Source organism: Lissotriton helveticus, chromosome 3_1 (assembly GCF_964261635.1).
Source record: "Lissotriton helveticus chromosome 3_1, aLisHel1.1, whole genome shotgun sequence".
Classification (NCBI taxonomy): Eukaryota; Metazoa; Chordata; class Amphibia; order Caudata; family Salamandridae; genus Lissotriton; species Lissotriton helveticus.
Window position 1 is genome coordinate 1,575,288,192 of NC_136061.1, and position 14,328 is coordinate 1,575,302,519.

General features: G+C 50.0%; 1 protein-coding gene across 1 annotated transcript in view; it reads right to left on the reverse strand.

Annotated features, from left to right (window-relative positions):
• The window catches only part of CHEK1 (checkpoint kinase 1), a 188,031-nt gene that overhangs the window by 46,714 nt on the left and 126,989 nt on the right, over positions 1-14,328 (reverse strand). Inside the window, exons 9-10 of the mRNA XM_078682330.1 lie at positions 13,680-13,788; positions 3,229-3,406 (exon numbers count right to left, since the gene is read on the reverse strand). Of these exons, the coding sequence (XP_078538456.1) occupies positions 3,229-3,406; positions 13,680-13,788 (287 nt within the window). The remainder of the gene's footprint in view (positions 1-3,228; positions 3,407-13,679; positions 13,789-14,328) is intronic.

Below are 14,328 nucleotides of genomic sequence, written 5' to 3' on the forward strand. Positions count from 1 at the left end.
AAACAGTGACAAAGGAACGAAAAAGAACATGCAGGAATGAGTTTGAGGGGCAGTTAGTTTTTGGTGATGGATTAAAGATGAGGGCTACATCAAGACTATGCAGCCTTGGTATTTGGCACCATGACCTTCCAAAGCAAAAGTTTGGGTCAGGGCATAGTTGTCCCTGACAAGTGGAATAAAACCCTCACTGACCTCTTCTTGGTCAGTGTATAGTTAATGATACTGGACGGAATCAAGTAGTGAACAAGAATTGAGGAATGAAAGCAAGATGTGGGTTGGGTGTTCAAATACATGCACCCAAAAAGAGCTACCAGAGATTTTCTATTTGACTAATTATGCACCCCTCACTGTTTTATTCAACATGATGTCCATTGTTGGACATACACAAAAATGTCCATTGTTGGACATACACAATAATGTGACAGGTTGTCCTCACACACCACCATGTGTCGTGCTTCATCATAGGACAATCCACCCTCTCCAAAAGCACGGTATGTTGACGTGGGTGGTTATTTAGAAAGTAAACACTAACACCCTAGATCCCCAGAAAAAACTACTTGTACATGAACAAAGATGGGTGCATCGATTGAGAACATGGGAAAAGGGGATGAATGATGAAATACCATGGTTACAACAGACATAAAACCATTAAGTGCAGGTCAAGAATCCATCACATTTGATCACTACTGTGGCTTTCCACTTCTTTGTAGCTGTATTTTACCACACTTGGGGGATATGGCCTTTCTGACATGGAGTCATTAAAAAGGGTTCCACTCCATGAAATGTCCACTCTATTATATGACAAATCGGTTTGCGATCTGAACCTACAGATTCAAAAAGAAGATACGTTTGAGAAGGGTTCTTGCTTACCATAAAAGAATATTGTTTCAAAAACATTTTTTTCTTAAAAAACGAGTTGTACCACAAGTAGTCCCTAATAAAAACGTGTCCCTCATATTTTTCTTTACGTCGGCTGTCATTACATTGGCCTCGATACACTGGACTACATAACCTATGATTCTTTCACTTTCGACTGGAAATGCTCGGCTAAGGACGTTGCTGTAATGATATCAAGAACCAGGCAGACTCCATCGGAGTAGTGTCCTGGTTCTTTCCGGAACAAATGCTGCAGCAGGTATGGGCAATCCTGTTACAGGGAAACACTCTGACCCTCGCTCCACCCGACACTCTTCGGGAGGAAGGGGCAGGCGCAAATAGGCTTTCTGAGAGGAACGCACCTTGATTAAGTAAGAGGGTGAATGTGGTAGGGATAATGTATCCCTTGATATGGAAGACCGCGAGTGGGAGCATATATCATAACGAAATGATACTGAGCTTCCTCCCATCTACTACCTTCAGAGTGGGACTACAAGGGTTCCTGAGCCCTCCCTCCATGGGGCCTTAAGACCCAACAGTTGGGTAAGATTGTTAGCTGGTCTAACAACTAAGAGATAATTTTTTGTGTTACTTCACGTGTACAGTGCCACATAACACCAAGCATGCGAATGCTGCATGCATACAATTATCTACGAATTATAGTGTTTCCCTATATCTACAAATTATGAAAATCTAAAGAGTGTTTTTATTTACTTGCAGGTACATATGGGCCAGATATATAAGAGATAGACACAGGTCCCTCTTTGTTTTTCAGTGGCAAGGCTACTGTATGGTTGAACACTAGGATCCCGTATTTCTGCCCTGAAGAATGCCACAGACTCACATGAGCCACCAGGCAGAAACATGTCAATGGTAGAGTGGTGATGCAGAACTAATTCCCCTTGTCCTCATGACTGGTTTTAATACCAAGTGTCTAGTCTAGAAAATAAAAATACATTTAGATCTCGGGTCCACTCTTACTTAGAAGTGCATCCCTGACTCCAGGTGAAGGCCCACTTTCCATCAAACTGGATTTTTGGAGAGAGTGAGCGGTCATCAGATGAAGCATGACACTTGGTGGTGTGTGAGGACAACCAGTCACACTTTTGTGTATGCCCAACAATGGACATCATGTTGGGTAGAACGATGAGGGGTGCATATTTAGTAAAATAACAAATCTCAAGTAGCTCTTTTTGTGTGCATATATTGTGTTGGGAGGTCAGCTCACCATTGAGACCCAATAGCCTCTAGTTCCCTTCCCTGGGTACATTAAAGGGGTGTGTGTTTGAACATGCGTTGTTCAAATACAAACAGGAGTAAATGAACACATCTAACAAGTATCAAATCTTATTCCCGACCATCAAATTTCAAGCATTCGGTTGTTAACCTGCTTCTGCACATTGAATTCATCATCAGTGAGTCTAATGTTTGCATGCTCGATACCCTGATTTGTGTCTTTCCCGATTAGGCTGCGTACCTTGGGAAAATAGAGTGCCAAGAGCTTTAAAACAAAGTTATTCCCTTCCTCACAGTGAAGTTCTGGAAGAAATGCGTAAAACAGTGGGTTAACAGGTGCTAACAGACCCTTGTTCTGCTGAGAAAAGGAGACTTGGCTAAAGGAAGTGGGGGTATATGAAGAGATTCAGGATTTGAGTACATAGAGTGCCACATAGGTCTCTTAACCTTTTATCCTTTGTTGTGGAAATCATTCAGGTCCACTTCTGTATATGCTGTAATACTGAATGAGGTAACTCAGGGATAAGCACAATTCAAGTTCAGTAAATTTTTCTTGTTTCTACGTTGTCTTCTAAGTAAAAATGAACGTTGGTGTGTAACTACTTTACTCCAAGAGATTACATTAGGAGCAAAACAAAGGGGCATGTGTTTGTTTCTTATAGTGCGACCCATGAAAAGATAATTGCAGAGTAATATGGGAAAATCAAAAACTTTGGAGATTAAAAAAAATAGCAAAGGACAAGTTGAGAATAAGTTATAACAGAAAGAGGATTAAGAAAATCATGAAAGGATAAGGGTAGAGGTAAAAGAGGCGTACTACCTAAAAAGTAAATATTTTTAAAAGGACACTTAGAACAAAGAACACATTGTTATCAACAATAAGTATTTAATAATGTTAGTATATAGAACCCTGAAACTCAACCACTTTGTTTAAATGTTGAACAGAATGTGCATGGAATATACAATAAAATAAAACCATGGCCACGTATGAAACTGTTTGTAGACATTTAAGGTTAACAAGAATATATTTAGGAGAAGAGCTGTATGTGATACAGTACGTACATAGTGCCACGTTAGCTGAAGTGTAATAGAAGACTGCACATAGTGCCACGTTACCTGGGATGCCCCCGGAGTTCCCAATAATTGGCTACTGAGCAACATGTGGTCTGGGCACACTGGCTGGGAGAAACTCATGCCTTGCACAAGTGTGTCTATACATGAGTGACTCGACTCCCAGGAGGAGAGTGCAGTTCTAGGCTCTGGCTGAGTGCTGGAATATCGAATCCTGTCCTCACTGAAAAACAAGAAGCAGAAAAAAGCGTCACCGCATCGTTGCATGACATTACACAGATTTAAGACACAGAACCGCAAAAACAGTCCCTTCCAAATTTAAAACAAGCATTTGCAATGCAATAGGTCTCGCATTAGGAAAGTTTGAACTATTGGTATTGTAAATGATAAATGTTTTATTTAAGTGTTGGTTTTGAAAATAGCGAAAATAATAGCTTTGACATTTACAATGCCAATAGTTTTAACTTTCGCAAATATGACACCTATAGCATTTTTAATGCAATATGTGTTGTATTTATGTGACTTCGATGTATTGATATTACAAATAACAATGGCTTTAATTTTTTTTAAATAATTAATACTTAAATAAAAGTTATTGTAATTTATAATGGCAATAGCGTAAACTTTTGTAAACAACTTTTGTGAAGATTATGTTCAGTGTATTTTATTGTGAAGAAAATCCAAGAACAGAAGTGAAATATTAACATCTTTTTGTGACATTTGTAATAAAGCTTGAAACATTGAGAGAACATATTTGAACCAGTTGTTGTTGAATGGTTGCACAGATTGATGCTGTGGTGGCGCTGAGTGATGTGGTGGCGACGAGTGATTCTGTGGTGTTCAGTGATGCTGTGGTCGCGCATAGTGATGTTGTGGTGCCCCGGAGTGATGCTGTGGTGGTGGTGAGTGATGCTGTGGTGATGCGATAGACAGAGTGAGGGCAATAGACAGATAGAGGAAGGGCGATAGATAGATAGAGGGAGGGCGATAGATAGATAGTGTGAGGGCGATAGATAGATAAGAGTGAGTGAGGGCGATAGACAGAGTGAGGGCGATAGATAGTGTGAGGGCGATAGATAAGAGTGAGTGAGGGCGATAGAGTGAGGGCAATAGACAGATAGAGGAAGGGCGATAGATAGAGGGAGGAAGGGCGATAGATAGAGGGAGGAAGGGCGATAGATAGAGGGAGGAAGGGCGATAGATAGAGGGAGGAAGGGCGATAGATAGATAAGAGTGAGTGAGGGTGATAGATGGATAGAGTGAGGGCGATAGATGGATAGAGTGAGGGCGATAGATGGATAGAGTGAGGGCGATAGATGGATAGAGTGAGGGCGATAGATGGATAGAGTGAGGGCGATAGATGGATAGAGTGAGGGCGATAGATGGATAGAGTGAGGGCGATAGATGGATAGAGTGAGGGCGATAGATGGATAGAGTGAGGGCGATAGATGGATAGAGTGAGGGCGATAGATCGATAGAGTGAGGGCGATAGATCGATAGAGTGAGGGCGATAGAGTGAGGGCGATCGATAGATGGAGTAAGGGCGATTGATAGATGGAGTGAGGGCGATAGATGGATAGAGTGAGGGCGCGAAGGGCCCCTGAGAACCCCTCAGGATGCTCTCAGGTCCTCTACTGCCCTCAGACGCCATGGACTGACCCTGTAACGCCTCCTGACAGCGCCCAGGGCCACCCTGAAGGCAGGGCTCACCCACGGATTTCTAACTGATAGGGCTGTGACAGAATGCGGTTTGGCATGAGCTGTAGAAGCATATTCACCATGATAATGATAAATGGGGGCTTTGTGAGAGCATTATTGGGAGAAATGTAGTGGGAAATGAAGCATTAACATTTCTTTCCGTAGCCCTTCAAAAAAATATACCAAGGTCACCCCACGGATCTGCACAACAATCAAAATTGTGCAACATATGTTGGTCGGTGGAGACGTACAAGTGTTGCAGCCAAGAACGGCAATCGCACGTCATCCGCACCACACTAAACTTCCCATGTCGAAACGGAAAACTTTTCACACTTTTTTTTGTTTGAATGGCACTTATACATGTGAAAGCACCCGACGCGTCTATAGAAAATATTATGCGCTCCCGTTACCTGTAAACATAATTAATCTGAATGAAAGTTGCGCGCATTTTCGATGCCGCCCGCCTTGTGGACTGCTATCTCTGGAGATAAACAGCCCGCGCTGTACATGCTCAGATCAAAGGCAGGGGCCCAGAAAAACAGGAGCTGCACAGAGCAAACATTTAGAGAAAAATGTATCTGAATCACCTGACTAAATGAGCCAGGGCAGTCTGAGATTCAAGCAAAACAGCTTTCTCAAGAGTCAACAGATGGCAACATACGGGCTCTATCTTCATGCTACCCTCCATGTCAGAAAGATTCTGGCAACAGCTGCAGCTAAAACAAGCAGAGGCAATGCCAATAGATACAACGTTAATTAACTGCCAAGCCTTTTAGCTTTAATTTTTGTTTTGCAAAATTTTATTGGGGGGGGGATAGACATATATATTAGCTATACTTAGGTTAAGAAACTATAACTCGTGGCCTAGAGTTACTTAACGGCACGAGTTAGAGTTTCTTCAGATAAATATAACTATATAACTTTAACTGCCAAATTTCTATGATTTTGAATGGGTAAAAAGTGAACCTAAGTATGACATCCCTCTTACCTTTGTGTTTCAGTGAAATTCTACAGTTTTTTATTATTTTACATAAAGTAACACACTATTGAGGGGCTAGAGGGCCCACAGCAAGGTGGCCGCACTGTAATGCAGCTCTGCCAGTCAGGTTTAATAATCTGCTTATAATCATGGCATCTGCTGTCTACTTTACAGAAATCAGCCCAGCATCTGTATCAGGGCACTGGAGAGATGTTGCGGAGTGCTTTGGAAGTCTCCCCAGCTCAGGATTGGAGAAGAACTCCGCTTGAGACAGTAGGATGTGCATGCGGTGCTGAGCTGTGTAGGTCCGCAGCCTGTAAGGCCTTGTGAAGCGGAGAGAGCCAGACAGAAGTAAGCGAGGAGGAGGGCGCAAGATGAGAGATCCGAGCCCCCGCTGGGAAGAAAAGCATACAGCACGAACACTGCGAGACCCATGAGCTGCTAAGGATCCCTTTGGCGGCCAGCATCCAGCTGGGGCCAAGCACACCCCCGAGCAAGGGAGCAAGCGGTGAGACATTAGTGGTAGTGTTTCGGCGAGTCCCTGTAGCAGCACGGTGCTGGAACATGGCACGTGCAGTGCTGCAGGCCTGGGAGACTTGTGAAACAGTGAGTACGACCCGCAGCGCTGGGAGCTACTACGTTAGTCTGGACACTGAGGCGCTGAATGTCGCTTTGCTGTGCGGGAGGTGCCTCTGTGGCCTGACCCTCGTCGGTATCACTGGACCTGTTGTCAGGGTGGACAGCAGGACGAGAGGGCACACTGGTCTGCTGAGACAGCCATAATTGATTCACTGAACTCTGCAGCCTGTAGTTTTGCTAAACAGCGAGTCAGCAAACAAACTGTCTCCACAGGGGAGGGAAAGTGAGGGAAAGCGAAAGAACGCGATGTGCACATTGTAGGCACACTGTGAGCGTGCACATAAGCGTATCCTGCGGCTCGTGCCCAGTGGCGGCGCCTGCGGTCTTCGTCGCTGTCCTTGAGAAGTGCTGTGCGGCCCTGGGAGGGGGCCGCCAAATCAACAACAAGAGCCCGGTGAGGTAAGGGGGAGGAGGGGTGTCTGTGTGTGTGTGTGTGCCAGCGTGTGTGAGTGTGTGCGCGCGCGTGTGCTTCCGTGAGTGTGGCTGTGTGCGCGCGTGATTGTGAGAGGCCGACGCTGTGAATGTGGAATGTGGAGCAAGAGATGTGCACGGCTCCGGGAGACTGGGCATGCGCGTCCACGATGTGAAATCAACGCGCGTGCCCAGGTCTGTCTCCCTTGAGAGCCAACTCCACAGCAATAGGTCTCGAGCGAAAATTTAAAAAGTAATTTGCATTAACTCCCACCTATGTCTCTCGGATGCCACATTGAATTTCAGTAGTCAAATGAACAAAACAGACAACCTTCTGAGAGTGCTCGTGCTAGCGTGAACAGCCGACAAATTTATTCACACAATTACAGTAAGATCTGCAAGGCCGAGCACTTAACCCGTTAAACCTCGAGCCATTTAACACTTCTGTTAAAACTGAAATTATTATCCAATTCAATCTTTTTTTGCAGCCTACAGTTCCAAAAATAATCGCAGACATCCACCCAACCAGAACATTATATTTAAATAACGACTACTTTCGGGTAGAAAAGAGCAGTTTAAATTTTGCGTTTTCCATAAATTATCCCCCTGGTGTGAAAAGCACCATATTTGATATCAGTGGCCACCATAAAGGCAAACTCTTGGGCATACGGTTCGGCAGCAGCCTCGTCTAACGCTTTAGATAAAACCCAGTTAGAACCGCGGCACACTTTGTAAAACGTATGTTTTAAAAAACAGCTTCTGAAAGCGTTCCAAATAGCTTCATTTGGCCTTGAATCCACAGGCGCTGCCCTTGTCATTTTGACTTTCTAGATGTTGTAATCATTCTAACGCACAAGTTACTACTTGTGTAACGATATATCTGTAAGAGACATTAGTTAGCATTAGATTCCTTACCTTAGAACATCCCCAGGCGTCAGACTGGATCCGGAAATTTTTGCGTAGCAGTACCCCTGCGCGTCGGTAGGCGTCGTCTGCGGCTCCACGTCCGTCGTCGGCGTCGTGGGCGCCGCGATGACGCCGTCGGAGTACTTAGACGCCGCCTCCGCGTGCTGACGTCAGTTCTTAGACACAGCTTTTCCGCGCCAGAAACGCAGAGCCATGTTAAAAACCAACACTGGTGCCATTGAAACTAGGGCCCTGAAAGGGGACAACCCTAACCCTAGATATTGGTTCGCAGAACGGGGAGGATGGGTGGGTCGGTAAGGAATCTAATACTAACTAATGTCTCTTACAGATATATCGTTACACAAGTAGTAACTTGTGCATCTGAAAGAGACACGTTAGTATTAGATTCCTTACCTTAGAATAGATACCCCAGCAATACCAACCCCGGTGGTGGGTCTGCGAACCAATAATCACACCAGAAAGTCCTGGAGGACGGAACGGCCAAAGAAGCCATCCCTCCGGACTTGGCTGTCCAGGCAGTAGTGTCTTGCAAACGTGTGCAGCGATGCCCACGTAGCTGCCTGACAGATGTCTTGTAAGGGCACTCCCCTGCCCAGGGCAGTGGTAGTCGCCGTGGCTCGGGTAGAATGAGCCCGCAATCCAGCAGGAGGCTCCTTTCTAGCCAAGGAGTAGCATGCCTGGATACATAAGATGATCCACCGGGAGATGGTCCTCTTGTGTACCGCTTTCCCCTTCTTAGCGCCCACGTAACCAACAAAGAGTTGGTTATCCACCCGGAACGGGCGTGTGCGATCCAAATAAAATGAGAGCGCACGTTTTGGGTCCAGACGGTGGAGCCGCTCTTCCTCTTTAGAGGGATGCGGTGGCGGAAAGAAGGTTGGCAAGGTGATAGACTGCCCGATGTGGAAGGCCGTGACAACCTTGGGCAGGAAAGAAGGTTTGGTACGTAACACCACTTTGTCCGGATGGACAGAAAGGAGGTGGAGTACAAGAAAGGGCCTGGAGCTCACTCACTCTCCTGGCAGAGGTGATGGCAACCAGGAAAGCAGTCTTCAAAGTCAAAAGGCGAAGAGGACAGTTGTGAAGCGGCTCAAAGGGAGCGCACATCAGAAATGTAAGAACCAGGTTCAAGTCCCACTGAGGCATCACAAACGGAACAGGAGGAAACGTGCGTGTGATGCCCTTAAGAAATCTATTCACAATAGGGGACTTGAACAAAGAAGGCTGATCAGGTAGCCTGAGAAAGGCTGAAAGGGCAGAAAGATAGCCCTTGATAGTGCCCAGAGCAGAGCCCTGCTGGGCAAGAGAAAGAAGGAAGAGAAGAACCTCAGGAAGAGGGGCAGCAAGAGGATCCACAGCCTTTGCTGTGCACCATGCCACAAATCTGTTCCACCTGCAGGCGTATACCGACTTCGTGGAGGGATGCCTGGCTGCCAGAATGACGTTACAGACTTCAGGAGGCAAGTCAAATGGCCTCAACTGTCGCCGCTCAATCTCCAAGCATGGAGGTGGAGACTGGACAGACTCGGGTGGAGGACCGTCCCCTGCTGCTGCGACAGAAGGTCCTCCTGAAGAGGCAGACGAACCGGGGGATCGACTGACATATTGAGTAGCTCTGGATACCAGTACCTTCTCGCCCAGTCCGGAGCCACAAGGATGACTTGGGCCCGGTCGCGCTTGATCTTCTTCAGCACTCTGGGCAGAAGTGGTATAGGCGGAAAGGCGTACAACAGACCGCAACTCCACTCGCGACGAAAAGCGTCTCCGAGCGAGTGCCGCCTTGGAAATGCCAACGCGCAGAACAGATGACATTGCGCGTTCTCTTCGGTGGCGAATAGATCTAACCAAGGCTCTCCCCATTGCTGAAAGAGGCCTTGCGCCACGACCGAGTTCAGACGCCATTCGTGATCCATCATGCACCGACGGCTGAGCTCGTCCGCCCTGGCGTTCAGAGAACCCGCCAGGTGTTGAGCCACCAGGGTCACGCCCTGGCGTTCCAGCCACTGCCAGAGGCGCAGAGCCTCCTGGCAAACCACGACCCCACCCCGCCCTGTTTGTTGCAGTACCACATGGCGGTGGTGTTGTCCGTGAACACCTGCACTACACTCCCCCGGACAGAGGGGAGGAATGCCTTCAGTGCTAGACGAATCGCCCGTAACTCCAACAGGTTGATGTGGAGCCGGGCCTCTGCCAGAGACCAGAGGCCTCTGATCTCCGCCTCTCCCATGTGGCCTCCCCAGCCCTGGAGGGACGCGTCCGTCACAACTACGTGCTCCGGTTGGGGAAGGGAGAGGGATCTGCCGCTGACCCAATCGCGGTCCGCGAGCCACCACTGCAGTGGTCTTGCAGTGCCCTCCGAGATCAGGACGTGGTCGGACAGATTGCCCTGATGCTGGGCCCACTGAAACTTCAGGTCCCACTGCAGAGCCCGCATCCGCCACCTGGCGTGATGCACCAGAAGGATGCAGGAGGCCATCAGCCCCAGGAGCCGCAGCGTCAACCTGACCGAGACCCGGGATAACGGCTGAAAGATGGGAATCAGAGCCTGAATATCCCGGACCCGCTGTTCGGGTGGATAAACCCGAAACTGCGCCGAGTCCAGAACCGCTCCGATGAAGAGGAGCTTCTGAGAGGGACACAGGTGTGACTTTGGCACATTGATGGAGAACCCCAGCTGGTGCAGGAGATCTGCCGTAGTCCGGAGGTGGCTGACGACTGTCTGGGGCGAGTCCGCCTTCAACAACCAGTCGTCGAGGTGGGGGAAGACTGAAACCCCTAACCTGCGCAGATGAGCTGCGACCACCGCCATCACCTTTGTGAACACCCGTGGGGCGCTGGTAAGGCCGAAAGGGAGCACGGTAAACTGAAAGTGCTCGTGGCCAACCGTGAACCGCAGGTAGCGCCGGTGGGCCGGCAGGACGGGGATGTGGAAATAAGCGTCCTGCAAGTCCAACGCTACCATCCAGTCTCCTGGGTCCAGGGCAGCTAGGACCTGAGCCAGTGTCAGAATCTTGAACTTCTCCTTCCGGAGGAAGCCGTTGACGTTCCGTAGATCCAAGATAGGGCGTAGGCCCCCCTTGCCCTTCTTGGGTACCAGAAAGTAGTGGGAGTAGCAACCACACCCTACTTCTGGCCCAGGAACGCGCTCGATGGCCCCCTTGGCCAAGAGGGCCATAACTTCCTCCTGCAGAAGTCGCAAATGATCCCCGATACACGGTGGTTCTGCGGTGGCATGGCTGGAGGAGTCTCCTCGAAGGGGAGGGAGTAGCCCCTTCGGACGATTTGCAGCACCCACCTGTCCGAAGTGACAGTGCGCCAGTGGAGGTGGTGATGGCGAACCCTGCCCCCCACTGGCGTCACATGGGCCTGAAAGCACGGACTAGGAGGGTTTAGAGGCGGATGCTGCGGGAGAAGGTGTGGACTGACCTCGCCGTTGACCCCTACCGCCTGGACGGCGGTTACCACGGCCGCCACCGCGTTGGGTATTGCCCTGCGGAGCGTGGCTAGCGGCACGTGTGGGCGCACCCCTTCCGTGGCCACGAAAGGAGTGATAAGCAGCCGATTGCTGGCGCGGGGCCGAGAGGTTCAAAGACTTGTCCGTAGCCCTGGAGTCCTTAAAGCGCTCGAGCGCATGGTCTGCTTTGTCGCCAAAGAGGCGACGGCCATCGAACGGCATGTCCATGAGAGTGTTCTGGACATCTGCCGAAAAGTTGGCGGACCTCAGCCAGGCGTGGCGTCTGACCGCCACCGTCGTTGCCATGGCTCTGCCTAGCGAGTCGGTGGTATCCAGCCCACACCTAATGGAATACTTGGCTGCGTCCCGGTCCTCCACAAGGGCTTGGCAGAGTTTGGCCCGTACCTCCAACGGACACTCTGGCAGCACATCCGCGACCGTATCCCACAGGGAGTGGGTGTAACAGCCCAAGAGGCATGCGGTGTTGGAAGACCGCAGACCCAAACTAAGGGATGAGAATATCTTCTTTCCACACTGCTCATACCTCTTGGATTCCCTGTCCGGCGGGGGGGACCGGAATGCGGTCTGGGAATTAGAGGCCTGGATGACCAGACTCTCGGGGGTGGGGTGGGTGGACAGGAAACATGGGTCGCCCGGGGCTGGGCGGTGGCGTCTGGCCACGTTCCTATCTACGGGCGAACCCGTAGCGGGCTTGGACCAAGTGCCCAGAAGAACGTCGGTCAAGGCCTCATTAAAGGGCAGCAGAGGCTCGGCCGAGCTTGACTGCGGTTTAAGGACCTCAGTGAGGTTAGTCCTCACCGCCGCGACGGGGAGCTCAAGGCCCAAGGCCTTGGCAGCCCTCATCAGCACCACACTATAGGTTGCCCCCTCCTCCGAAGCCACGGTAGGAGGGGAGACAAAACCAGTGTCCGGAGAGGTGTCCAGGGCACTGGCCTCCCCAAGGTCTCCTGTCCAGTCCTGACACTCCCTGGTCAGAGGGTCCTCAGACCCCTCCCAGTCCCATTCATCACCCATCTCCTGAAACTCAGGGTTCTCAACTAATGGGGCCTAATGGGGCCTGTTCATAAAAGTGAAATTCACCAAACGACGTCTGGAGCGGTGCCCATCGGGGCCGTCCCGACGGCAGAACAGGAACGAAGGTGGAACCGGGGACGGCGCCGGATGCGGGTCCGACGCCGGGGAAGTCGTAAGATCCACCGGCGACGAACCAGATCCCGAAGGAGGTCCAGCGGCATCCTGCGGCGCCGGACCCGAAGGCGCCGGGACAACTGAACCCCTCGGCGCCGGGCCCGAAGGCGTCGGCGGCGTCGGGATAGTGGGGACCTGCGGCGCCGGGCCCGAAGGCGTCGGTGGCGTCGGGGCCGAAGCCGCCGACCCGCTAGGGGCCCCAGACGGGTCCGCTGGGCCCGAAGGCGCCGCGGAGCCCGCCGGAGGAGAGTTTCCTCATGGCCATGAGGAAGCACTCGATCTCCTCCTGCGACGCGTTCAGCCCAGGGACCGGAGGGTGTGGAGCTGTACGCGGCGCCCGCGACTCCGACGGAGCCGTGTGGGTGGTGTCACCGGAACCCCCGGCCGCATCGCGCGAGCGTCGGGGGGAGTCCGAAGAGAGATGACGCCGCTTGGACTTCTTGTGCCTCTTACCTGACGACGACTTCGACCCGGAGAGTGCGGACTACTCTCGGAACTGTGGTGGCTCCGAGCCCGCGACCTGTCCCTCGACCTCCCATGGGATCGGGACCTCTCACGGCGCGGGACCGGCTGCCGGAGTTCGAGTCGCCTGCGGGACCGCTCCCGCCTGGCTTTCGAAGAGAGGGCCCGGCAGTCGGAGCAGGCCTTGTCGTCGTGGTCGACGCCCAGACAAGATAAACAGACGCGGTGAGGATCCGTGACCGACATCAGGCGGTCGCAATCATCACAGGGCTTGAACCCGGGCATCCCTATGGCACCGTTCGGAGTCGAGAGACTTCGAGAACAATCAAAAAGTGATGAAAAATTGACTAGGGTTACTGCTTTTTCTAGATCTGCGCTTGCTGGCGCGGAAAAAAGAAGAACTGACGTCAGCACGCGGAGGCGGCGTCTAAGTACTCCGACGACATCATCACGGCGCCGACGACTGGCACGGAGCCGCCGACGACGCCTACCGACGCGCAAGTGTACTGCTACGCAAAAATTGCCGGATCCAGTCTGACGCCTGGGGATATTCTAAGGTAAGGAATCTAATACTAACGTGTCTCTTTCAGATATAAATTGACATACAGTTTCCGTCAAATCTCGAGTTCTTGGCTCTAGTGCGCTGTTAGTCAATCCATCGGTGTCAAACACGAATATAACTGGGCTGTAGGTTCTATAAAAGAAGAGTGCTCAAACCTGAGTGCGTTGGTCACAGGCGACAGGTCCATATCAGATCGAATGTGTTTGGCAAAGCCACCGGTCGATTCGGAAGCGCCTCCCGAGGCTACACGGGACCTCTTCACTTCTACAGGGAAGATACAAACAACATGGCCCAGCAATTAAGGCACTGGATTTACAAAAAAACAAATCTAAATAAAGCTTTGCCTTTTTAGTGAAGAACAATTAATGTGCAAATACTGCAGCATATTAATATAGAAAAAATGAAATCAGAAATTACTATTTGTAGCTCAATATATGTAATTCACATTATCGTCAAATCTATAAAAAGCCTCAAAAACTGAATTTACAAATTACTATTAGTAGCTTAATATATGTAATTCACACTATTATTGTCAAATCTATAAAAAGCCTCACTCCGTGCCCCACTTCACTCGTTACACCCCATTTTCTCACGACCCTAAAACATATTCCCAACGCATTCAGCTTTGGATACATTTCTCCCAGCCATTTTATAAATAATCTGAAACAGCCAAAAGGAGTCGAGCTAGAAGGACCATCCATTAGTGAAAATGGAACTAAAAGGCTTTTAAGGGAGGAATAGCATTCGCCCTTTAACAGTTGCTAGAATTCCTTGCCTAAAGACGGGGAAAATGATAAGCCTGTG